The sequence below is a fragment of the Schistocerca piceifrons genome, chromosome 1 (genome assembly GCF_021461385.2).
Source record: "Schistocerca piceifrons isolate TAMUIC-IGC-003096 chromosome 1, iqSchPice1.1, whole genome shotgun sequence".
NCBI classification, from domain to species: Eukaryota; Metazoa; Arthropoda; class Insecta; order Orthoptera; family Acrididae; genus Schistocerca; species Schistocerca piceifrons.
In genome coordinates, this window is record NC_060138.1 from 574,030,276 (window position 1) to 574,054,665 (window position 24,390).

Genomic DNA, 24,390 nt, shown 5'->3' on the forward strand with positions numbered 1-24,390 from the left:
AAGAGTACATCAAACCATGTATTAGGTTTTCCGCGCCGTAATGACGTCACACACCACAACACGCTTACGTCACGGGTCAAAGCCGACGAGTAAGATCGGACCTTTCTGTTGACCCACTTGTTTTTGCAAATTGTTCTCTAAAATAATACCAGCATAATTCACCCCTTTTTGTACCAAAGTCAGATTTAATCCAGGATAGGAAAAATCATCCTTTCTTCTTATGTAGTAGCAATGCACATTGCCATTGCTTTTGGAGTGGGAAGGGTTATTGGTAATAAATCTCTCTCTCTCTCTCTCTCACACACACACACACACTATATATCTTCTTCAAAGTGCTTCGAACAGATGCGTGTGTGCGCAGTAGGCTTGAAATCTTTTCGTTTCACTGCCTGTATCCACATCTGCCTGCGCCCTTCATCCTTTGGAAACCTATACGAAAGAGAAAAAGCAGCTTTGTAGCTTACCATTTCAAGAAATATATACGATTGCAATGTGCGCCTAGAAACACACACAGCACTTCAAACCGCCAATTTACGTAACTGTGGCGTTCTGGGTAAGGATATGATACACACAATAGTTTATCAGTATTCAAGAAATACCGCTAAATTATACTAATAATACTTACACGTGAAATTTAATGTTATTTCCCTTCACAAAACGCTCGGTACAACCATAAGCACAACAGGATACCACCATTGTTTTGCCAATAGTCACGTGGTATAGCAGTAGAGATGTTGGTGCCACGAAATATACGTCATGACCAGTCTACCAATATCTATGGTCGAAGACTAGGGGCCCAAGATTCGTTTGTATCACAGAATACCAGAGACAATAAATTCCGTACTCCATAGATACGATAAACTTGTGGGAAAATGTGGGTGTGTATGAATGTGTGGATGTTTATGTGCGTCTTCGGGGACTGTTTGCGGCGTCAGAGTAAAGTTCTTACGAAGCTTCAGGTGTTGTGATATGCTGTTACGTTTGTCATGAACTGCGGCAACTACAGCTGAGCACTATGGCAAAACTGGAGTGGAGGAGAATAATTCACTGGGGTCCACTGACGGCTTTAGGTTGGTTTACATTTTTCAATCATCGTACCAATACGCATTGTGACAGATCTTAGAAACTGTGTGACCACTTTTTATATTTGCTGTTGTTCTCGCCTGAGTGCAGACAGGTTTCTGCCACCAGTTTTGTATGGATAGAATGAACAGCTTATGTTATAGATGGGATTCCCCTTCCCATGTATTAAGAATAGAAAACCTACGTCGGTAACGTCAGCAGGCGTCGTACTTAAGCGTGTAATCTGCTACTTTACCAATAATTTAAATCCTAAAACCAAACATCAAGGCGTGTAACACCCATATTTGTGCTAGGAGCAATATATAGGTTAACTGAATCTACCGACACCATTTATTTCACTTTATCTTATTGACGCTAACTTTCAGTTTAGCTATAATTTCAATTAACTTTAGAAACATTACAGGTGTGAGCAGATTTCCTTCTGCAAGTCTCCTGTATTCGAATTGTGACCTGGCAAACAGTTTTAATCTGCCAGGTAGTTTCAAAACCAGTGTACACTCTGCTACAGAGTGAAAAAAACCACATTGACGGTGATTAACCACGTTCTTCGCGAAGTCCTTACTTTCAGGAGTGCAGGTCTCACTAGGTGTGTAAGAGAGCTGCTGTGAAATGACGAAAACGATTGAGGGTTCGGTGCCCCTCTCACTAAATTCATTACATAGGTCTGCACATCATAAACATTGGTGAAGACGGTAAATAATGTAACATTTAAAAAGTTACATACATACATAATTATGTGGCAAATTCAACAATTATTTCAAATTCAGAAATATAAATAATTTATTATTAAAGAAGACCATTCAAAGGATTTCTTCCCAAAAGCTAACAAAGTTTTCATTCTCTTTTGTGTGTCTCTGTTGATGACTTGACTTTTCCACTTTTGGTGAATGGTTTCCTGTTGTTCTAAATTATTTACTTTCTGCAGAACGTTCCTATTATAGGTATGTCAGATTCAACAAATGTACAAACACCACTCTCAATACTATTTCATACACAGAATGTCGGTACTCTTTTGGGAGGCCAGGTTCTTGTTGTCACTAGTTGTGTTAAATGGGATTGTGGGAATAATGGTATGTACTTTAAAAAAAAGTTTGTCCAACTGGCCCAGCTGGTAGCACCTCGTATGGACTTATTGTCAGAATTATGTTGAAAATTGCAATGGTCTGGGAGGTGAACGAGACCAGAAGGTGACAAATATGACTCACAGGCAGAAGCAGTGTCATCACTGATGGGATTGGTACACAAAGAAGCTACATTCTGAAAGAAGGCAGCAGTTCCTCCAGTAACCACAAAGGCAGAAATCAAGAGAAATTGGATGGCAGCTGTGATCCTACATGCAGTTATGGTTGGAATGATTATTGCTAAAAATGCCTTGCTTCCTTCTGGTCAAAATAGTAATCTACAATGAGTAGATCATTGGATATCAAGAGAATCCATCAGTCAAAAATAGAATGCTGATTTGGGTGGAAAGCAAGGGGAAGAGTTAAATGGATGTGGGAATACAAATATTGAGTGGAGAAAGTGGAAAATGTAAATGTAGAAATCAAAAGGCAGCCAGTAAATACTTTAATTATCTGTGACACATGATCAGAAGAGAGATATTTGGATGGGGTATCATAAGAATGTTGATGCTGGATCAGATAATGATAGAGAGGGAATAACAATGAATAGGGTGATTGGCAAATTAAGTAAAGAGTTATATGCAATAAACCACAAGGAACATTGATTTTGAAATGGAGTAAATAACTGACGAATACTGCAATCACACAAGTATACATCCCAAGCAGAGATGCGGATAATAGAGAAATTTAAGAATTGTATGATAATATTAATGAATTCCTGAAATATGTCAAAGGATTTTGTAGTTTAATTATAATGAGAGAATGGTATACAGTTATTGGTGAAGATAGGGAACAGAATACAACAGGCCAGTTCAGTAGGCCTATTGGCAAGTGAAATGAGGTGAGAGAAGTATAAACAGAGTTCTGTACCATGAATTACTCATTGCAAACACACTTTTTCGGAATGTCTTGAGGAGGCTCAATATATGTATTGGATTGGATATTTTGGTGAAACAATGATTCAGAAATCAAATGAAGATTGCAAGATTTATCTAGATTCCGACATTGGTAGTCACTGTAACCTATTATTAATGGAAAACCAATTGAAATTCAATAATTTAAAGATAAGTAGCCGATGTGTTGGAAACTAGAACCCAAGGAAGCAAGTATGTACAAGAGTGCTTTACTGAAGAATAGAAAAGAAAATTAAAAATAGTTTAGGAATAACTGGTTTGATGCTAAGAAAGGTAGGTATATGCGTCACTCACTTCAGGAATATTAAAGATCAGATTTCTGAAAAATAAGGAACTGTATACCAAAATCAGGAAATGTATAAGGCAAGGGTGCTCATTGTTACCCCTAATACTTAACAGCTGAAAGTGACCTGGAATAAAGTTAGGTGCCTAATGCAATGGAGCATCTATTAACAATGGCTATAATATGCATAAAAATTAAAACATCGGGATCTTTCCACAAGGGTCCAAGGGGTCCCCACTCAACCATCTCAGATTCTGTTAAGAATTGATATGTGTATACATATGTATGTGTTAGGTCACTATTCAAAATTTTGGCTCAGTTCTTTCAGTGGTTCCAGAGCTATGGCCACCTTAGTGGACCCATACCAAATCATAAAGTGCACGGGGTGAATAATTTGGCCAACTTTGGTATACCTTAGTGCATCTGTTGTGGCATATATCACCTTGAATTTTTGTGCACTAGTAAACCTTTTAGTGCTGAATGTAGCTGTAGCACTCAAATTGCTCAGAAATTACTACCCCCTATTGCTACTTGGTCTGAAAGTACCTTGTACAATTTATCATGAAAGATTTACATCATACTTTAAGCATCTTTTATTATAAGGGAAAAGCAGCTATGACCTTGATTTTTGAGCTGCTAGCCAACAACCAGGTGCTAATTATACCACACCAGTATTAGCATTTGTGAGTGTATGCTTCTGATGGGTTTACGGAAGTGTCCGATTCCACCTGTCTGCTTTGACCCATGACGTCATCAATATGGTGGAAATGGCTATTCTAAGTGTCTCCATAATGGCGCCGATGATGTGATTACATACACACGACAACAAACATGAAAACACACATAAAAATAAGAGGCCAACTGCAGCTGACGATACCAAAATAACGCCAGCAGCAAAAACTATGGAAATTGGAATCAAGACATTTCCCTTGACCACAGCTGACAATACCCAAACACCAATATCTACAAGTAAAACTACAAAAATTTTGAATCGGTTATTTCCCTTAACCTATATAGATCAACCACAACTATTGATAAGAAAAAAACAAACGCCTACAACTACAAAAAAAAACCAAAACCACAACACCTCAAAAATTCAAAAGTCAAACATCATAAACTCCGCGCCGTAATGACGTCACACACCACATCACCATTATGTCACGGGTCAGGGCAGGCGGCAGAATCGGACGCTTCTGTTGACCCCTTCTGATTTTATTTACCCTTATCTCAAGTGTCAGATTGAAAATTGCAAATTTACAAATTTTTCAAAACCAGTTTTTAATATAGCTACCATCAACTGATCTTCTTTTAACTGACACCATTGGAAAGAGCTCGGTTTTTTGCTACAAGGAACATTAAAAAGTAGAATGGTAATATTCCATATAAGATTTTTAAACTAGCTTCAAAGATACCTTAGCTTTTGCACATACCGCATGCTTGACATAATATCTTTAATGAATGCATACAAAAATCAGCAAATAAACAACATTGTTGTGAACATAACAAAGCAATAAGTTCACAAAATGAACCAAGCATCCTAAATTTGTTCCCGGAGTTAGTGAAACCATTTTCATGGCTCTAAAATTCTCTTCAATGCTCTTCAGCACCACTGATAGGTAAGTGTGTTTCTGACCCATGGAATTGGCACTTAGAGCTGGCAGGATGTCGATTATCTGCTGCTCTGGGATCCAGTAGGTGTCCTTTCTTAGGGGCCAATGTAATGAATTAGCTGGACCATGTGGATGCATGAAACTAAGGCATCTCTCAATTGGAACACTCAGAGTTTACTGATTGATCAATACTTGCAATAAATGACACTGTGTCATTTTATACTCCGCTAATTTGTAACCGTTTTTCATTGATTGGTCTGAAGCAGTGGTTTTCTCTGGTCCCTGCAACTGTGCAACCATTTTCAAATCTTGGCGACTTGCTTTTGCTGCTAATCACTTTGTTGTGCCCCCATTACCATCACATGGACACTTTCCATGGCTTGTGGCGAAGTAGTTCCATTCTGCACTGATACTAAAGTCATTGTGCTGACATAGATTCATGAAGTTCTTGAAATTTTTGTATTGGGCGGCTGATCCATTGCTGAAATAGCTGATGTGCTTCAGCACTGGAAAGTGGGTTCGCAGGTGATCAATCAGCTTGGAGCAGAAAACGTGAACTGCAACTGTATCATGTCGCAAGCAATCACTGATGATGCAGAAGCTAAGAGACTCAATCTTTCCAGTCAAAGCCTTGTAATGAATAACAAAGGGATATAATGTGGCCTGACTATTTTCCCAGTGGAAGCCTTGTACAGCGTACTGCACGATAAATGAATAATTTTCTGCTAAATCCATCAGAACAACCGGATTTCCACCTTTTACATTTTTTTTTTCTGGTAAACCTTCCTTTCTTAGCTTCTTTTAGATCGTTGCTTTGATGCTTCGCTATGTAATGATGGGGTGAGATATTCACAATTTTGGTCATGATGTTTTGGATAAATTCTTCAATCATTGACTGCTTTGTCTCCAGGGTATCTTGGTCGGTGTGTATCCATTCCTTGTATTCAGTTGCTTCATCAATGTCGTTCCCTTCAAATGCAGCTTCTACAAATCTTTCCAAGACTTCTTATCCAGGGCATTGGTCAGATTGTCGGAGCGGTGCAATCTTTTGAATCCATATTGCAAACTGTTTTGGCTAACAAACTCTTGTAGACATCCTTAATTGCAGTCACTGCTAGCATCAACGTGACATTTTGATGAGCTGTACAAACACAAACTGAGTGTGTTCCTGCTGAACCAACTGTGATGCCCCACTTTGGTCAGAGCCCACAAAATTTGGAAAAGCCAACTTTTGGTAAATTTTTTCTGCAGTATTCTTGATAGGCTTCTTTGAAGTTACAAAGCAGCAGACGTTTCTGCATATGAACTTTTGGGCCAGCTGGTGTCCTTGCATTATTTGTGGTTATTACCTGTGAATGTTTACCTTGAAACTTGGCTGATTCCTTCAATTCATTGTTGAATCATTGTTGAAGTTACAACATGTTGTGGCTTCAAACAATGGAAATATGGATCTAGAGCAGTGCACCATTGGACAAATCAATGAGTCTATGTGTCATTTAATCAAATTCACCAAGGACAAACACCTTCTGAAGTCAATTAGTGACCTCTCTGAGGAGGATCAGAACTTGCTGATTCGATGAGTTGCATTTTAGCGTGATTGTGATGCCAACATATGTTTACATCATGAAGCAGAACTGTTGATCAGGATTCAATACTTGCAGAAATCATGCTGCAATCCATTTCAAAAGAAGAATCATGAGTTCAACAAAGGTCTGCATCTTATTGATGTAGCAATAGCTGACTTTTTGAAACAACTTACGATGGTTGATGTTAAGTCTGGACAGAAGCTTTGCCCTGGTTGTAGAGTTGATGTCGATGCAAAAAGGGTCAAGCCATTGCCACCATCAGAGTCTTATGAAGATGATCCTACAGTTGCTTCAGACGGCTTTGACTCTAGCTTGACAGCAATTGGTGTGTCACCACTAAAATTTCAGCACGTTTCAAACCAGGATTCTAGCGGATATGCAAAACAAAAGATAAGGCAACTTCAAATGGTTGTAGCTACCACAATTGCTGAAATTGGCAAGCTTAAAGCAGATGATGTTATAGCACCAGGTCAAAAATTCCACGATTGCTCTTCATACAAAGTTCTCATCAATGAACTGAAAGCAAAGCTGGAGGTGTTCTCAGCTTCTGAGAAAATTCAGATTTTAACTTTGGTCCCCACGAGTTAACGGGCATTAAAAAACAATGGAAGAATTCAACGTGTCTGAGCGAATGGTAATTACTGCCAGAAAGCTGAGGGAAGAGAAAGGCATATTAGCGAAACCAGATCCAAAGCGAGGAAAGACTTCACAAGAAGATATTAAGGAAAATGTAGCAAAATTCTATGACACTGATGAAGCCAGCTGAATCTGCCCTGGAAAAAAGGACTGATTGACAATTTGCTTACAAAGATGAGTGCTACCCAAATCAGAATGTATGAAATGAGAATACTGGAGATCATTCCATAACATTACATAAAATTCTTGAAAGGAGGATATAAGATGAACATCAACAAAAGCAAAACAAGGATAATGGAATGTAGTCTAATTAAGTCGGGTGATGCTGAGGGAATTAGATTAGGAAATGAGGCACTTAAAGTAGTAAAGGAGTTTTGCTATTTGGGGAGCAAAATAACTGATGATGGTCGAAGTAGAGAGGATATAAAATGTAGGCTGGCAATGGCAAGGAAAGCGTTTCTGAAGAAGAGAAATTTGTTAACATCCAGTATTGATTTAAGTGTCAGGAAGTCATTTCTGAAAGTATTCGTATGGAGTGTAGCCATGTATGGAAGTGAAACATGGACGATAAATAGTTTGGACAAGAAGAGAATAGAAGCTTTCGAAATGTGGTGCTACAGAAGAATGCTGAAGATTAGATGGGTAGATCACATAACTAATGAGGAAGTATTGAATAGGATTGGGGAGAAGAGAAGTTTGTGGCACAACTTGACCAGAAGAAGGGATCGGTTGGTAGGACATGTTCTGAGGCATCAAGGGATCACCAATTTAGTATTGGAGGGCAGCGTGGAGGGTAAAAATTGTAGAGGGAGACCAAGAGATGAATACACTAAGCAGATTCAGAAGGATGTAGGTTGCAGTAGGTACTGGGAGATGAAAAAGCTTGCACAGGATAGAGTAGCATGGAGAGCTGCATCAAACCAGTCTCAGGACTGAAGACCACAACAACAACAACAACAACAACATAAAATTCCGGAAGTTTCTAGTGCCTTGTTATAAAACTGTTGTACCAGCATAAAGTTTTTGGAATCCATGCCTTGTTTTATAAAACAGTGGTACCTCAATATCAAACTTCCAGAAGTTTCTGGAATCTGTTACAAAACAGTCATACCAGCATATCGAATTTCCAGAAATTTCTGGAATCAATGCCCTGTGTTGTAAAACAGCAATATTTGCATCTCAATTTACAGAAGTTTCTGGAACCCCCTGCCCTGCATTATAAAACAGTCATATCTGTATATCTAATTTCCAGAAGTTTCTGGAACCCATATATGAAATAGTTGTACCTGCACATCAAAGGAACAAAGGTACCACGCTAAAAATAATTTGTACTAAGAAATCAAATCACAAGTGCCTCCACATCTCCTGCACAACAGCTGCCAACAAGGTAATACACGCAGTAAGAGTAACATCTTAGGTTTCTTTTGATCTATTTTAAATGCCTTATATGGAAAATGACCTTTCTTCTTTTTCAAGTCCCTTGTAGCAAAAAAAAGTGCTCTTTTCAGTAGTGTCAATAAAAGATGATCAGAGTTGATAGCAATTTGACACTTGAGACAAGGGTCAATAAAATCAGAACTACACACATCAAAAAAGTTTTGTATCACCCTGGTTCACAGAACGACTGAAAGTAAACATAGACTGTGGATATTGTATCAAAGACACAGTCCCTTTGACTGTTCAGAGATGTCGATAAACCCTGACAGCAATGCCACCATGTTGAATAATGCTTTTCATGCAGCCACAGGGCGTCTTATTATGACTCAAACTGTGCACAGTAGGCTGCATCATGTGCAGCTTCACTCCCGATGTCCATGGCGAGGTCCGTTTTTTCAACCACGACACCTTGCAGTGCGGTACTGATGGGCCCAACAACATGCCAAATGAACCGCTCAGGATTGGTATCATGTTCTCTTCACCAATGAGTGTCACATATGCCTTCAACCAGGCAATCTTGGAGACATTTTTTGAGGCAACACGGTCAGGCTGGACGGCTTAGACACACTGTCCAGTGAGTGCAGCAAGGTGGAGATTCCATACTGCTTTGAGATGGCATTATGTGGGGCCGACCTACGCCGTTGGTGGTGATGGAAGGTGACATAATGGCTGTACGAAATGTGAATGCCATCCTCCAAGCAATAGTGCAACCATATTTGCAGCATATTGGCGAGGCATTTGTCAACATGGATGACAATTCGCGCCCCTATCGTGCACATCTTGTGAATGACTTCCTTCAGGATAATGACATCACTTGACTAGAGTGACTAACATGTTCTCCAGACATGAACCCTATTGAACATGTCTGGGATAGATTGAAAAGATTTGTTTATGGACGACATGACCCACCAACCACTCTGAAGGATCTATGCTGAATTGCCATTGAGGAGTGGTACAATCTGGACCAACAGTACGTTGATGAACTTGTAGACAGTATGCCATGCCAAATACAGGCATGCATCAATGCAAGAGAATGTGCTACTGGGTATTAGAGGTATTGGTGTGTACAGCAATGTGGACCACCACCTCTGAAGGTCTCGCTGTTTGGTAGTACAGCATGCAATGTGTGGTTTTCATGAGCAATAAAAAGGGTGGAAATGATGTTTATGTTGATCTCTCTTTAAATTTTCTGTACAGGTTCCGTGTGTATTTACTCATGGTGTAGTGTAGTGAGTACCTGGTTGTTGGCTAGCAGCCCAAAAATTAAGATTCTAGCTGCCTTTCCCTTTAGTTAAGGGTGGTTAAAGTAGGGTTTCAATCTTTCGCAATAAATTTTACAAGGCACTTTCAGACCAAGTAGCATAATGGATGGTCATTTCTAAGGAATTTGAATGCATTATCTCCATTCAGCAACAAAAGTTGTTCTAGCATACAAAAATTTAGAGTGCTAGATATCACAGAAGGTGCACACAGTTATAACAAAGTTAACTGACATCTTCACACCGTGCACTTTGTGACTAGGTATGGGGCCACTGAGGTGGCCCTAGCTCTGGAACCGATATAACCATTGAGCCAAAATTTTGCACATTGACCTTACACATACGTATGTATACAAAAACAAGTTTTGAACCGAATGTGAGATGGTAGAGTGGGGACCATTTTTTATTCTAGGGCACTTGACATGGAATGACCCAGCAGGTAGACCTGCTGAATGGCTAAATGTGAAAGTTGTTCAAGAGGCTCTTGAAGAGATGACTGAATTTTGCTGCTGAAGATGGTAAAGATGGAAATGGATCTCTGGGAAGCCTTTGAAATGTGATGTTACATGATGTTGAAGATGAAGTGGATTAATTAAGAAGAGAAGACATCCTGTAATAAGTCAGTCAGAGAAAAATCTTTATAAAGGCTGTAGTAATCTGAGGGAGTAATAGTTTCACATGTACTGCAACATGATTCTTTGCTCAGAACTGTAATTGAAGATTTTGTGAAAGCAAATACATCACTGGTGCAGGCCCAAATATAAATATATGAAGTAGATCATTTCTAATGCAGCAGTAATGCTGAAATGAAGAGGATAATTGGAATGTAACAGGAATGTGGAGACATGAATGAAACCAACTTAAGGTTCATGACTGAAATAACAAGAAATAAAAGCTGATGAAATCCTCTTGGGCTTCCACTTGGGTGGCTGCGTCAAAATTCTCTGATGTTTCAGTAAGTGTTGACCCCTCCAGAACATGCACTTGGAGGAAAGGGTGGGTATATAAATGGGACACTCATGCCAGCTTTACTCTTTGCCAGAAGATGATGAAAATGACACTCGTGGAAAAATTGTGGACGCATTTACCTAGATGGGAGCCTGAAAAAACTTCATCAGCTGTATACATTGGGAAAGTCTACATTCATATATAAAGAAATAAAAGGTTTGATAGCTTCAGCCCATGTACATATGAATGCTTAGACAAATATTGCAGCATGACTTGTTGATGAAAACTAGTTGAAGGAATGGGAAAATGAGAGGAATATTAATTTTAAGAGTCCCACAAGGGGCGCATGACTTATTTCACGTGTACTTTACAATGTGAATATGGGCCCCGAGGTACTGCATAATACTTTCTCTGTCTTTCCCATGCTGCAATCCCTCTCTTCTGTATCTACACCTCCTCAGACACTACTGATCCGTGTTATGTCTGGGTTTCTGACTCTTGCATTGTTATCCTTTCTTTCTTCTCTGTATCACTTTCTCAGTAAAATAAAATGTAGTTCTCCATTTTTCCAAAATATGACATTACACTGGACTTTTTTGTGAGGGATACTGTGGATAGTGCCCTTTTCATGTACAGTGGTCTATGTTTTCAAACCATGTTGGGAGTTACTCTGGTTGTAGAGCCAATACTGTAGCCAATTCATTTCAGTGAGGTTAAAATTTACGCTCTCTATCATTATCCTCTGACAATGCAACACTTGCAGATTGTGCCTGAGGTGTTACCTCTCTACGCCAATCCACCCACCCCCGGAGGCTCACGGTCCCCTTTCGTGAGTATGTGCGTGGTGACCATGGGGCCCAGAGCTAATGCAGCCTTCCTTCTTTCCTGGGCTGCATTTCCTTTCCCTTCCCCTCCTTTCCTGTCCTAGCTCCTTCCACTCCGCCCTCTCCCCTCCCTCTCTTGGTGTCCTTGTTTATGTTGGCCCTGCTGTCATCCCGGTTATGTTGGCTTTGCGATTTGGTTTTTTTGAGTAATTACTTCATCCTTTTGTCATTCTCTGGTCCCCCTCTGGGGTTTAACCTCCATTACTAAATTTCTATTCTGTAGTGTGAGCCATTGGGGGAAGAGCACCTTACCTAGTATCTCCAGTGTGTGCCCTCCTAGTTCCTTCCATCTTTTCCTTCACGTAGTTGTCTGATGCTAGGGTACATAGCCAGCACGGTAGCCAGCCCGTGTGGTGGGGTCGCTATGTACCCTTGTGGTTGAGCTCCCTGAAACCACAGGGATCACACTTCTGATACCTGTGCTGTGACCTCCTCATGTAAGCCTAGGAGTGGTTTCTTGTCATCTTGAAGCATTGGAACTCCCGGCAATGGCCGCCGTGCGAGATGGCCCTTGCTGTAGCTGGGTGGTGCTTGTGGGGAGAGCCCCTGATTGGAGTGGGTGGTATCAGGGTGGATGCTATGCAAATGAAATGCATATGGGTCCAGAACTCTGGCCGTTGTTCTACGGCCGTCTCTTTGAATGGAAATGATTCTTTTTGTGCTGCTTCTTCTGCCCTTTTGGCCTTTCCTTCCATGGCTACCCCCTGGGAGGTGGGTCAGGCTTGTTGGCTAGGGGCGAAACATTTCCCCCGCTATATGGTTTGCACCAGGACTGATGGGGATACTTTCACCAATACCAAACCTTTATTTTTTGTGGAACACATTGAAGACAAGTTTGGCGAAGTGGACTCTCTGAGCAAGATGCAGTAGGGTTCGTTGTTGATCAAAACTGCTTCAGCTGCCCAGTCTGTGGCCCTTCATGCCTGTGACCATCTTGGCAAAATTCCTGTGTCCATTATTCCCCATCAGTCTTTGAATATGGTTCAAGGTGTAATTTTTCACACGGACCTCATCCTTCAAACTGATGAGGAACTTAGAGACAATCTAGGACGGCGGGGTGTTCACTTTGCTTGGTGTGTTCAGAAGCGCTCGAAGGACAATTGCATAGATACTGGTGCCTTTATCCTGACATTCGAAGAGGATACCCTCCCTGAGAAGGTCAAGATGATGGTTTATCGATGTGACCACCACCTATGAGATGTTTTAAGTGCTTGCATTTTGGACCCGTCTTCCCACTGTTTGCAGACCCCTCTCTGTGGTGACTGTTGTTTTCCACTCCATGAGGGGAGTTCCTTTGTTCCCCCTCCTGTGTGTGTTGATTGTCATGGCAATCATTCTCCAGATTCACCAGATAGCCCGGCTTATAAGATGGAAAGAAGGTACAGAAGTGTAAGTCCCTTCATCATCTAACCTACACTGAGACTCGTCAGAAGTATGCATGTGTTCATCCTGTGTCAATTACTTCTAGCTATGCTTTAGTTACATCTTCATCCCTTCCTCCCCCTTCCTTACCCCAGTCCCGAACCCCTCTCCACCACCCCCCTCCCCTGCAGTTCCCACGCCCTCCCCTCCAGGCACCGCTCCCCCTCCCCAGCCGGAGAAGTGTCCCACTTTTTCAGCGTCTGCCAGTCAAGGGCGCCACTCCCGGAACCCCCCTTCCCGGCACCTTCCAGGCCATAGGTCTGCTGCCACACGACGACCATGAGAGCCATGGTCTGTGGGCCCCTAGGTCGCGCGCTTTTTTTCTGTTCCAGATCTTGCTGCAGCTGGCCCCTTTTTTAGCAGCACAGCCCTCCTCGATCTCAAACAGAAAAGAAGAAGAAACATAAGTCCTGGGACAAGGAGCCTCTGGTGTTGCCAGAGGTCCCGTCCCCACCTTTGCAACCTGACTCTGACCTGCTGTTCATGAATGTCGCCCCCTCCTTGTTTGTACCCTCAGGGGGCTCAGCATTTAGTTGCTGGGTCCGGGCTTGGCGACCCCGGGGTCCCTGAGCTGGGAACTGGGAAGCGCCACCAGTCAGTCCTCAATACCGTAAACTCTGAGCATGCTTCAACGACCACCGTAAGGCGCGACGGTGGGATGTTGTAAAGTACAGAGCCTGGGTTGCAAGGATGGTATAAACCTCTATAAAAACCCCTAAGTCTCAAGGTGTGCTGAGCGCCAAGGAGACGCATGGCTGTTGAGGTAGAACAGTTGCTAGCGGGCGACCACTGGGGAACCTGCCGTCCCCCTGGTTGTATTAGGCTTACCCAGGCAAGTGGGGCTCTGTCTGGGTGGACATTCCTTTCCCTAGCTGCTTGTGGGACCACCATGAAAAGAAATACGAGTAGTGCAGAAGCATGAGTCTCTAAGAAAGGAAACTTCATTTCTTTACAGTATGACCCCTTCCCTGCCTACACCAGGGGGGGTGGGGGTGGGGGGGAACGGCAGTCTAAATTACCTGGTGAGACGTATTCTCCTCGATTTCTGGTTTGCAGCCGAACAGATGGGGACTCATTTCTGAACACAAAGTCTCAGTTTTTTGTGGAAAATTTAGAGGACAAGTTTGGAGAAGTTGAGGGCATGTCTAAAATGAGGTCTGGAGCAGTCCTCATACAGACAGCATCCCCAGCACAGTTACGGGCACTGCTTTCTTGTGACAAGCTTGGTGACGTTACAGTCTCCATTACGCCTCATAAGAGCCTCAATATGGTTCAAGGACTTATTTTTCATCGTGACTGTTGTTGCAGTCTGACGACGAGCTCCGTGCAAATCTGAAATGCCGCGGTGTCCACTTTGTACGACGTGTCTTCAGGGGACCTAAAGATAGTAGGGTCGCCACCGGTGCCTTCATCTTGGCTTTCGAGGGAGACACCCTACCCGAGAAGGTCAAGGTGATGATACATCAATGTGATGTTAAGCTTTACGTCCCTCCTCCCATGTGCTGCTTTAAGTGCTGGAGGTTTGGGCATGTGTCATCGAGATGTGACGCCACCCCCAACCTGTCAGGATTGTGGACGTGCCTCCCACCCCAACGTCCCGTGTTCGCCGTCCCCTGTTTGTGTCAACTGCAGACAGAAACATTCACCTTGCTTGTCAGACTGTGCGGTTTATCAAAAAGAACGGAAGATTATGGAGTATAAGACCTTGGACAGGCTCATCTACACAGAGGCTAAACGCAAGTACGACCGACTTCACCCTGTGCGCATTTCATCGACGTTTGCTGCAGCAGCTTCGATGTTGCCATCCCTGGTGACGAGTCCCCAAACTCAGCCACTTTTTGTGGGCCCTCCAGCCCGGCCGTCTATTCCTGCCCCCCCCCCCCCCCCCCCCAGGTAGTTGGGTGAACACCCTCTTCCATTGCTCCTCTGTTATCAACATCGGGAGTAACAACCCCTCTTTCTTTGGGGACTTCAGTCCCCACCTCTGAGCCGGAGAAGTGCCTGCCTCCACCGGCTCCCCTTGCGTGGAGGGGATTGCTTGGTGCCCTTCCTTCCACAGTTACTGCCCCTCCAGATGTCAGCCAGTGGCTGAAAAAGCCACCACCTGAGGGCTGTAGGGCTTCCAGGTCTTCCTCGGTCCATGAGACTGGGTCAGAAAAGCCCACCCAGCCTGTTAAACCGAAGGACAAAAGGGACCCTATCAAAAAGAAGAAAAAGCAAAAGGAGAAGGACATAGAGACAGAAAAGGACTTCACCACCGCACCTGAAGATGATGTGGAGCATCTAGCGTCCACTCAGGAGCTAGATGTTGCTCGACCCGCAGCTGCTATGGAAGTTGATCAGGCTGCTTCGCAATTGGTGGCGGCGAGCGCTTCTAAGGTGTAACCTATCCCTCCCCAGGTCCTTTCATGTCTTCACAGTCGGATACCATTATCCTTCAATGGAACTGCCGTGATTTTTTCCACCTCCTTGCTGAGTTGAAACAGCTTTTGTGCCACTTCTCTGCCACTTGTCTGGCCCTACAGGAAACTTGGTTTCCTGTTCGGCGGCCCCCCTCCCTCTGTGGCTACTGGGGTTACTATAAGAACCGCGTAGAATACGACAGGGTGTCTGGCGGTGTCTATGTTTATGTTCTTGCCACTGTTCCTAGTGCCCCAGTGCCACTTAACACGGCTCTCGAGGCTGTGGCTGTTAGAATCTGGACTGGAATGGAGCTTACCATCTGTTACCTCTACCTTCCCCCAGATGAGGTTGTCCCTCTTGCTGACCTAGCTGCCTTGTTCACTCAGCTCCCCCCCCGCCATTCCTCCTTTTGGGGGACTTTAATGCCCACCACCCTTTATGGGGTGGGGCCCAGATCTCGGGCCAGGGTAGGAATATTGAGGCTCTCTTGGCACAGCAGGACATTTGCCTCCTTAACACTGGTGCTCCCACATATTTTAGCTTGACTCATGGCACATACTCGGCCATTGACCTCTCTCTTAGTAGCCCGGGTCTTCTTCCATACCTCAGTTGGAGGGTCCACGACGCCCTCTCTGGTAGTGACCACTTTCCTATCCTGGTTTCTCTTCTTCAATCCCGACCCCCTGACCAGCTGCTCTTAGTGGAGCTGATTGGGCAGCCTACACCTCAGCTACTATGGCCATTACTCCGCTTCCTGGTGACATTGATATGGCAGTGGACGAGGTCACTATGGCCATTGTTTCTGCTGCCGAGGCAACTGTCCCCTGTTCTTCAAGTACCCTAAGGCGTAAGTTAGTCTCTTGAAGCTATCCGTGACCACCGGTGAGCCCAGCAACGTCACTGGCGTCATCCTTCCCTAGGGAATCTGGTTGCCTTTGAACGGCTGCGGGCCTGGGCTCGGCGGTTAATCCGGTGGAGCAAACGGGACTGCTGGGAACAATATGTTGCCACCATAGGTTCTCGCACCTCCCCATCTCAGGTGTGGTCGCGGGTTCGGTGCATTTTTGGCTTTCACCCTCACGCGTCTGTCCCTTGCCTTTCTCTTCAGGGTACACTTTGTACTGACCCAGTCGCCATTGCCGAACATCTGGCAGAGTACTTCACTCGTATTTCCGCGACAGCAGGCTACAGCGCAGAATTCCACGCCGTTAAAGAGCAGGCTGAGCATTCGCAGTTGTCGTTTCGCACGCACCGTTGGGAACGATACAGGGCCCATTTAGTGAATGGGAGTTCCAAAGTGCCCTTACAGCTTGCCCCGATACCTCTCCAGATCCAGACTGAATTCACAACCAGTTTCTTCACCATCTCTCGCCGCACTGTCAGGGTGAATTACTCGCCCTGTTTAACCGCATCTGGACGGAGGGCGTTTTCCCACCTCGTTGGCAGGGTAGCGTTACCATCTCGGTGCTGAAACCTGGTGCAGATCCGCTGGTGGTTGATAGCTATTGCCCTATCAGCCTTACCAACGTTATGTGCAGACTCCTGGAATGTATGGTGAGTCGGCGGCTCATGTGGATCCTCGAAGCTCGGGGCCTCCTATCCCAGCAACAGGGGGGTTTCCGTCAGGGCCGCTCAGCGATCGACAATTTAGTCTCTCTAGAGTCGGCTATTCGTACAGCTTTTACTCGACGAGAACATTTAGTTGCTGTTTTCTTTCATCTTCGGAAGGCGTACGATACCACCTGGCACCATCATATCCTTGCTACGCTGCACGAATGGGGCTTACGGGGTCCACTTCCGATTTTTCTACGAATTTTCTCTCCAATCGCTCCTTTCGGCTTAGAGTTGGCACTTATTTTAGCTCTGCTCATATTCAGGAAAACGGTGTCCCACAGGGCTTGGTTCTCAGTGTTCCCCTCTTTTTGGTGGCGATTAATGGTCTTGTGGCTGCGGTGAGCTCAGCGATCTGTTCTTCCCTATATGCCAATGACTTTTGTCTTTATTACAGTTCCCCAAGCATTAGTGTCACTGAACGGCGGCTGCAGGGAGCTATCCGTAAGGCACATTTTTGGGCTTCCAACCATGGTTTTCAGTTCTCAGCCTCTAAGACCCAAGTGATGCATTTCTCTTGTCGTCGAAACGGTCCACCTCCATCCAGAGCTCTACCTTGCCAATGAACTCCTTCGTATTGAGAAGACGCATCGCTTCCTTGGCATGCTGTTTGATGCTCAGCTCACTTGGACACCTCATCTTCGCGAGCTTAAACAACAGTGCTGGCGGCACCTCAACATTCTTCGCTGCCTCAGCCACACCGTTTGGGGGGCTGTACGAACAACCCTCCTACAGCTCTGTAAGGCCTTAGTCCAGTCCCGTCTTGCCTACGGGAGTGTGGTGTAAGACTCAGCAGCACCTTCAACATTGCAGATTCTCGACCCGATTCTCCATTGTGGCGTCAGACTGGCGACAGGTGCCTTCCGCACTAGTCTGGTGACTAGCCTTCTTGTAGAAGCTGGAATCCCTCCGCTACGATTCTGCCGACAACAGTTGCTTGCGTCATACATCGCCTGTGTCCATGTCTCGCCCGACCACCCAAACCGCAGGCTCCTTTTTCCATCTTCTGCACTCCCCTCCCCACGACGACGGCCTAGGTCGGGTCTCACGATTGCAGTCCGCTTTCGTTCCCTTCTCTCATCACTTGAGTCCATACCCCTTCCTCCATCCTTCCGGCCCTCTTCTTCTATCCCTCCTTGGTCCCTCCCTCGCTTGCGGCTTTGCTTGGGTTTGTCCTGTGACTCCAAGTCTTCTGTTCCACCTGCCAGTCTTCGTCAACAATTCTTGGCTCTTCTTGCCTCGTTTCGCGATGCAGAAGTAGTCTACACCGATGGTTCTGTGGTCGATGGACGCATTGGGTTTGCTTTCATCCACGGCGACTATGTTGAGCAGCATTCCCTGCCTTGTGGGAGCAGTGTTTTCACTGCGGAGCTGGTTGCTCTTTATCATGCACTCGCTCACCTTTACTCCTGCCCTGGGGAGTCATTTGTCATATGCAGTGACTCCCTGAGTGGATTGCAAGCACTCGACCAGTGTTTTTCTCGGGGCCCTTTGGTGCACAGTATTCAAGGTGCTGTTTTTGCTCTCGCCGAGTGTGGTCATTCAGCGATGTTTGTGTGGACCCCGGGCCACATCGGCATTCCATGAAACGAACGTGTCGATTGGTTGGCCAAGCAGGCCACCACTTCGCCACCCCTGGAGTTTGGTCTCGTGGAAAGAGACCTCCGGTCAGCCCTACATCGCAAGGTCCGCGACGTTTGGAGCTCTGAATGGTCTGTCTTGAACATGCTCCGCATGGTCAAGTCGTGCACGGCCGTATGGAACTCATCCTTGAGGGGCATGCTTAGGGACTCAGTTGTTCTCTGCCGTCTCCGAATTGGACATACGCGGTTGGCCCACAGCCTTTGTTGTGAGAACCCACCCAAGTGTCGCTGTGATGCAGGGCTGACAGTGGTCCATCTTCTGATGGACTGCCCCCTTTTAGCCCCCCTTTTAGCCCCCTTGCGGCAGTCCTTTAATTTACCAGCTGCACTTCCTTTAATTCTAGGTGACGATGCCTCTATAGCTGACTCAGTTATATGTTTTATCCGTGCAGCTGGGTTTTATCACTCGCTCTAGTGTGGGTGCTCTCACATGATTTTTCAGGCTACACCCACTCCAGCGACTTTTAATTGTGACGTGGATACCAAAATAGTGTCTTTTATGGTAACAAGTTGTGTTGGTACCTCTATCAACGCTTTCCAGCTGAAGGTTCTTTGTTTGTAGTTGAGTGGTTGACCTTTTACCTGATCCATCAAACACTGTAGTCTGTTTTACTCTAGTCAACTATTTGCTCTGCTCCTTTTAAGTGTCCTCTATTTTGTGTTATCCTTGTGCTGGTCATGGTACCTTTTCTGCCATTCATCTTTCTCTTTCTTCTCTGTCCCTCATCCCTTCATTACACTGGTCGCCACACGACGACCTTTGCGATAGTGACCACTTCCCATTGATTCTCTTGCTCCATTCCCGCTCATTTTAGCTCTGTACCCCTTGGTGTTCCCTCGCTCTGGGTGCAGAGGTTACGCTTTTACTGTATAGGCCTTTTACAAGTATGTCTGTTTGGAACAGGGGACTGATGACCTCTATGTTTAGCCCCATCAAACCCCAAAACGAATCAACCCACCTTGTCTGTGACGGATGGTGGCATGACGGCATGACTGGCTTTCGCCTGTTTCCCACCCATTTGAATCATCATTCTGTTGTTATCCAGTGGAATTGTAATGGATATTACCGTCGCCTTCCAGAGTTGAAACCCCTTATTTCTTTTTACTATGCAAATTGTGCGGTTCTACAGGAATCTCATTTTACAGATGATCTGTCACCGACTCTCTGTGGTTTCCGTGCTTTGTTGAAATCGGTTCGGCCCCCTGCGGGCCTCTGGTGGCGTTTGTACATCTGGACTCTGGGGTCACAGTTTGCAATCTTTATCTCCCTCCTGACAGGACTCTTACACCTGCTGCCTTAACTGCCCTTCTTCAGCAACTTCCTCCTCCCTCCTTCCTTCTCGAGGATTTTAATGCTCATCGTCCCTTGTAGGGCAGTGTATTTCCATCTAGTCGGGGTCTTCTCATAGACCAGTTTCTTGCAGGCCACGGCTTGTGCCTCCTTAATGATGGCTCCCCTACCCATTTCAGTGCTGGTCATGGTACCTTTTCTGCCATTCATCTTTCTCTTTCTTCTCTGCCCCTCCTCCCTTCATTACACTGGTCGCCACATGATGACCTATGCGATAGTGACCACTTCCCATTGATTCTCTCGCTCCATTCCCGCTCCCCGATGGACAGATTACCTCGTTGGCCTCTCTGTACTATACAGGTCGTTTATTCTACCTCTTTGTTGGGTTGTATTGATGATGTCCTACGTGACGTGTCCGATGCGATTGTTTGTGGTGCTAGCCTTGCTATCCCACACTTGTCTGGACCATTTCGCCACCGGCAAGTCCTGTGGTGGAATACGGCCATTGCCATTGCCCTCTGTGATCACCATCGAGCTTTGCAACACCTTAAGAGGCACCCATCTGCTGCCAATCTTATTACCTTTAAACGCCTTCATGCCAAAGCCCTTTACTTAATCCAATGTAGCAAACGGGTATGTTGGGAATGCTTTGTTCTTCCCTCAGTTCTAATGTCTGTAAGTCACAGGTAAGGGCTATACTTCACTCTCTCCGAGGTTGCCATCGGCAGTCTACCCTCCCGGGCGGCCTTCGCACGGACCCGTTGATTCTTGCGGAACATCTTGCGACCCATTTTGCAACAGCATCAGCATCGACCTCCTATCCGGCTGCTTTCCTTCACCAGAAACAGCGGGACGAAGCTTCCGCCTTATAGTTTGCCCCTTGTCAGTCAGAATCTTACAACGAACCTTTTTCTGAATGGGAACTTCTTTCCGCACTTTCTTCTTCTCATGATATGGCCCCTGGACCAGACTCCATTAATAACCAGTTGCTTCAACATCTCAGTGCACCACAATGACGACATCTTGTCCACGTGCTTAACCGTATTTGACTCCTGTGACTTCCCTTCTCAATGGAGGGATAGCATCATGGTTCCCATCCTTAAGCCTGGTAAGAACCCCCTGTTTGTTGAAAGCTATTGGCCAATTAGACTGACAAACGTTGTTTGCAAGTTACTTGAATGGATGGTAGCCTGTCGGCTCAGTTGGGTCCTCGAATGGATCAATTGTCCCCTTAGCAGTGTGGCTTCTGAGAGGGACGGTCTCCGATTGATCATGTACTTCAATTGGAATCTGCAGTTCAGCAGGCTTTTTCCTAGTGCCACCATTTGGTTGCAGTATTTTTAAACCATTGCAAGGCCTATGATCTGCCAGTTCCTGTTCCATCGGTCATTCAGGGTTTGGGTTGGTACTGTATTTAGTTCTCCACAGACCCAGGAGAATGGCATCCCACAGGGTTTCGTATTGAGTGTACTTCTTTTCCTCATTGCTTTAGACGGACTTGTGGCCTCCGTCGGTCCTTTGGTCACCCCTGCTCTGTATGTGAATGATTTCTGCATTTGCGTTAGTTCCTCTTTGATTGTCTCTGCAGAGCGGCAGCTCAAGGCTGCTATACAGCGTGCCTCTGCATGATCCCTCTCACACGGGTTTCAATTCTCTCCTTTAAAAATGCAGTTGGTCCACTTCTGTCGCCGTACTACAGTCCACCCCACTCCAGAGCTCTACCTCAATGCACAATGATTACCTGTGGTCCCACAGTTTCGTTTTTTGGGTCTTCTTTTCGACAACAAGCTCACTTGGCTGTCTAATATCAGACTTCTGAAGATAGGATGTTTCTGTAAACTCAGTGTCCTTCACTTCCTTGCCCACACCTCCTGGGGTGTGGATCGTTCCACTCTTCTCCGCCTTTAGTGCTGTCTTGCTTGGACTATAGTTGTCAAGTTTATGGTTCGGCTGCTCCTTCCACACTGCGCCTCCTGGATCCGGTCCACCATTGTGGTATCGGTTTGGCCACCGGTGCTTTCCCCTATTAGCCGTATTGATAGTCTCTTGGGTGAAGCTGGGATCTCCCCCCCCCCCCCCTCCCCCCTTTTCTGTTCGGCGGTCCCACCTTCTGGTTTCTTAAGCAATCGCTGTCTGTTTCTCTCCCGCTCATCCTCTCTATTCTGTCCTGTTCCCAGACCAAGGACGTCGCTCACCTGATTTCTGCCCTCAGGCGAGTTTACTGGTTGGGCTGCGCCTTGCGTTTCTTTGCCGTGATTTTCAGCTTCGTCCTGTCTCCCACGTTCCCTCTCCAACCCCCCCCCCCCCCTACCCCCCCTCCCCTACCCCCCCCCAGTTCCTCAGCCATTGATTCACATGGATCTCCCCCGAGGTCCGAAAGTTTCTGTTCCCCCGATGGTGTATGGTGTTCCATTGTTTTTTCCACCTTATTTTATGGGAGTTTCGGGATGCTGTTGTTTCTTACACTGATGGCTCTAAATCTGCTGATTGTCCTGTGTTGGCATGGAAAATCGTCTCCTGCCAACTGCTTGTGAGGTGTTAACTGCGGAACTCATGGCAATTTCCCGGGCCCTTACTTTTATTAAATGGTCCCGACTCAACCTCGTTTCGTTATGTACAGACTCAATGAGTGGCCTTCAGGCTATTGACTGGTGTTTTTCCCACCATCCCTTGGTCTTCGCCATCCATGACCGTCTCGCTGATCTTCACCATGATTCTTGTTCCGTTGACTTCCTTTGGGTCCCTGGCCATGTGGGTATCCCAAGTAATGAGCTTGCTGATCGTTTGGCTGGGGGAGCAGTCATTTACCCCACCTTCTCTGTAACCCCTCCTGCAGTGGATTTATGACTTCATATCAAATCCCACTTCGCACAGTCATGGGCCAACTCTTGGGAGGCTACCTCCCTGTCTAATAAACTTCATGTGATTAAGGTGACACTTGTCCCGTGGCATTCTTCCTTCAGCTTCTCCCGAAAGGACTCTACCATCCGTGTCATCTCCGCATCGGCCATACCAGACTGACCCATGGTTTTCTTTTGCGTAATGAGCCACCCCCACTTTGTGGTTGTGGAGCCTTCCAGTCAGTAGCCCACATTTTGGTGGAATGCCCCCTTCTTTTGGCTCTGCGTACTAAGTACAGACTTCCCTGCACTTTACCTTTGCTATTGGCTGATGATTCCAGGATGGTTGAACTGGTTCTCAGTTTCCTCCATGAAAGTGGTTTTTATTTTCAGTTATAAGGTTTTTAATCTCCCTCTGGAGTAGGGGCAGGGCGGTAAGGGTTGGGGTGTCTCCCACTGTAAGCTGTGTTTGGAGATTCCTGACTCCCCTCCCTGGCCAAGATCCTCTTTTCTCTCCCTTTTACTCTGTTTTTATCGCTTTTTAGATTTGGTTAGTTACAACACGCACTTTTACATTCTAGCTGTTGAACGCTCTTGAATAGCAGGTGGTCTTGCCTGTACTGCATCAGAGGTGGGATATTTCCTGCCTCTAGCATAGCCTTGGGGTTGCCCACTTGCTGACTTCCCTCCTCTTTTTTCACCATTGACAACATGACTGCACTTTTACTTTTTTTAGCCTGTTACCTTTTATTATTATGATTCTCTGAGATGTAAATCCGTCCGAATTGATCACCTTTGACACAAGGGACTGATGACCTTGCTGTTTGGTCCCTTAAACCTCAATCAACCAACCAACCATCTCTATGCCAACCAAGGAGTAGATGCCTTTTCTTTTTGGACACCAAACTCCCACTAAAAACCATCTAAGCCAGGTGGTTATTGACGTGTTTGGGTGGCACTAGTTGAGAGAGTGCGAAACAATTTCTGTGTCGCATCATCAGTTTCAGGGTGCGGGGACTACAGTAAAGTGGCAGTGGTGCATCAGTTACAAGCTACTAGACACCAGAGGCTGGTATTAGACTCTGGGACGTACGTCAACAGGAAGCGTGTAGTATGCAATCGCGGAGTAATTTCTGTGTCACATCGTCAGTGTGTGGGTGTGGGGACTACAGTAAAATGGCAGCGGTTACAAGCTACTAGAGACCTGAGGGCGAGATTAGTCTCTTGGAGATACGTCGGCAGGGAGCCTGTAGTATGCAATCGCGAAGCAATTTCTGTGTCACACAGGGGGATATCATTAAACATACTTTGCACATGAAATCAAGCATATCCCACATAATAATGGAACTGATTCAACTATCTGTGCAGATAGAAATGTAATAATTATTGTCTTTACTTCTCATCCTGTCCGGTAAGTCT

At 45.3% G+C, this 24,390-nt stretch overlaps 1 protein-coding gene across 4 annotated transcripts in view; it reads left to right on the forward strand.

Moving 5' to 3' along the window:
* Positions 1-814: 814 nt before the first annotated feature.
* The window catches only part of LOC124801730 (palmitoyltransferase ZDHHC6), a 118,612-nt gene continuing 95,036 nt past the window's right edge, over positions 815-24,390 (forward strand). For 2 of the 4 annotated variants that reach the window (XM_047263098.1, XM_047263099.1), the window contains exon 1: positions 815-1,070. In XM_047263098.1, coding sequence (XP_047119054.1) covers positions 1,016-1,070 — 55 coding nt within the window. In that variant the 5' untranslated portion in view covers positions 815-1,015. The remainder of the gene's footprint in view (positions 1,071-24,390) is intronic. The other 2 variants (XM_047263095.1, XM_047263096.1) reach the window with 2 other exon arrangements.